Source organism: Merops nubicus, unplaced genomic scaffold (assembly GCF_000691845.1).
Source record: "Merops nubicus isolate BGI_N331 unplaced genomic scaffold, ASM69184v1 scaffold26275, whole genome shotgun sequence".
NCBI lineage: Eukaryota > Metazoa > Chordata > Aves > Coraciiformes > Meropidae > Merops > Merops nubicus.
The window spans coordinates 33,801-35,075 of NW_008610685.1; the positions used below are offsets into that span (position 1 = coordinate 33,801).

A 1,275-nucleotide genomic window follows, 5' to 3' on the forward strand; every position below is an offset into this window, starting at 1 on the left:
CTCTGTCCTTGCCTGCTTTTCCACAAGGAAGTTGCCTGGGAAAACAGTGCCATTGAGAGAGTGACCCAGGGAGGTTTTGAACAGAAACAGAAAGCGTGTTCCACAGTCGAGGAATCCCTCTTAGGAGCAAGCTGCCTCTTCAGCAAAGTATTTCTGCATGTACTTAATTTTTAACATACGAGTGCTTCCATTAGAGACAAGGCTGGCTTTGATGAATTGGAGGCTGCAGAAGGAGGTTATTAGTTCAGCTCTCGCATGGCCTGGTGTAATACAAAGTACAAGGAAATCTCAGCACTAACAATGGGCCACTGAATTCCTCAGCAGTTGAAATTGCTCAGAAGCATTCTGAAGGTGTAGATTCCCAGAGAGCACATTGCAGTAATTCATTCAGGAGGAGCTGAAAGGCAGCATTGTTACGCCTCGGCCGCTCTCGGAAAGAAGAGATAATTATATAGCTGAGTGTAGCTGATGACAAATGCCAGAGCTGCTCGCTGACCTCTACCGTTATCTAGAGAACCAGCAGAGCCTCCCAGCTGCAAACCCAGCCCGACCCAGGCAGATCTGAGCAGCTCTGCATGCTGAGCAGGGCGTGTTCTCCCCCCAGGTGCTGTACCCCGTGTGCCACGTGCGGAATCTAATGCTCTGGAGTGCTGTGTACCTGCCATGCTCTTCCCCCTCGACGCCCACCGATGACACCTGTGCCCCTTACCCTGTTCCAGGCTCTAGCCCTGAAGATCAGCCTCTGGGCAGGTGAGCCTAGAGCCCAGAAATCCCATCCTGTAAAGTAAGATCAACAGAGAATATTGTGGGATGTTTAAAAGGAGAATGCTTGTGGTGGGAGGGGGGTGTAATTTTTCACAGGTTTATTTGTGGGACTGTTGGGTTGACCTACCCGAGAGTGTTGCTGTTGCAGATTTGAAAGCCCTTACCTTTCAGGGGTGAGAGTGTAACAGAAAGAAGGCTGGCAAATAGAATTAAGCTCTGGGTACTGCACAGCATTGTAAGATTCCGTATATCCTCATGGGGTATAAGCTTACATCTGCTTGTCTTGAATTTCAGTTTGTTTTATGTGTTGTGTAACTATTTCTTTTCTTTTTTGTACGATGGTTCTGAGCACATGTTCATTAGGAGGTGTGAGCAGACTGCAAGCATTCGTGCTTTGTGGTAAAGGGTTTATTCTGGGAACGTTTGAAGTCTGATTGAATGTGTTTTCCTGGTGGCAAACAAAGAAAGCACTGAAGGAGCTCTGCCCTACAGATGGTCAAAATGTGCTCC

The 1,275-nt window shown here is 47.8% G+C and overlaps 1 protein-coding gene across 1 annotated transcript in view; it reads left to right on the plus strand.

Moving 5' to 3' along the window:
* MTMR3 (myotubularin related protein 3) overlaps positions 1-750 on the plus strand; it is a gene marked incomplete at its 3' end in the record, with an annotated part of 34,492 nt that extends 33,742 nt beyond the window's left edge. Inside the window, exon 15 of the mRNA XM_008940996.1 lies at positions 605-750. Within this exon, the coding sequence (XP_008939244.1) occupies positions 605-750 (146 nt within the window). The remainder of the gene's footprint in view (positions 1-604) is intronic.
* Between the last annotated feature and the right edge of the window lie 525 nt (positions 751-1,275).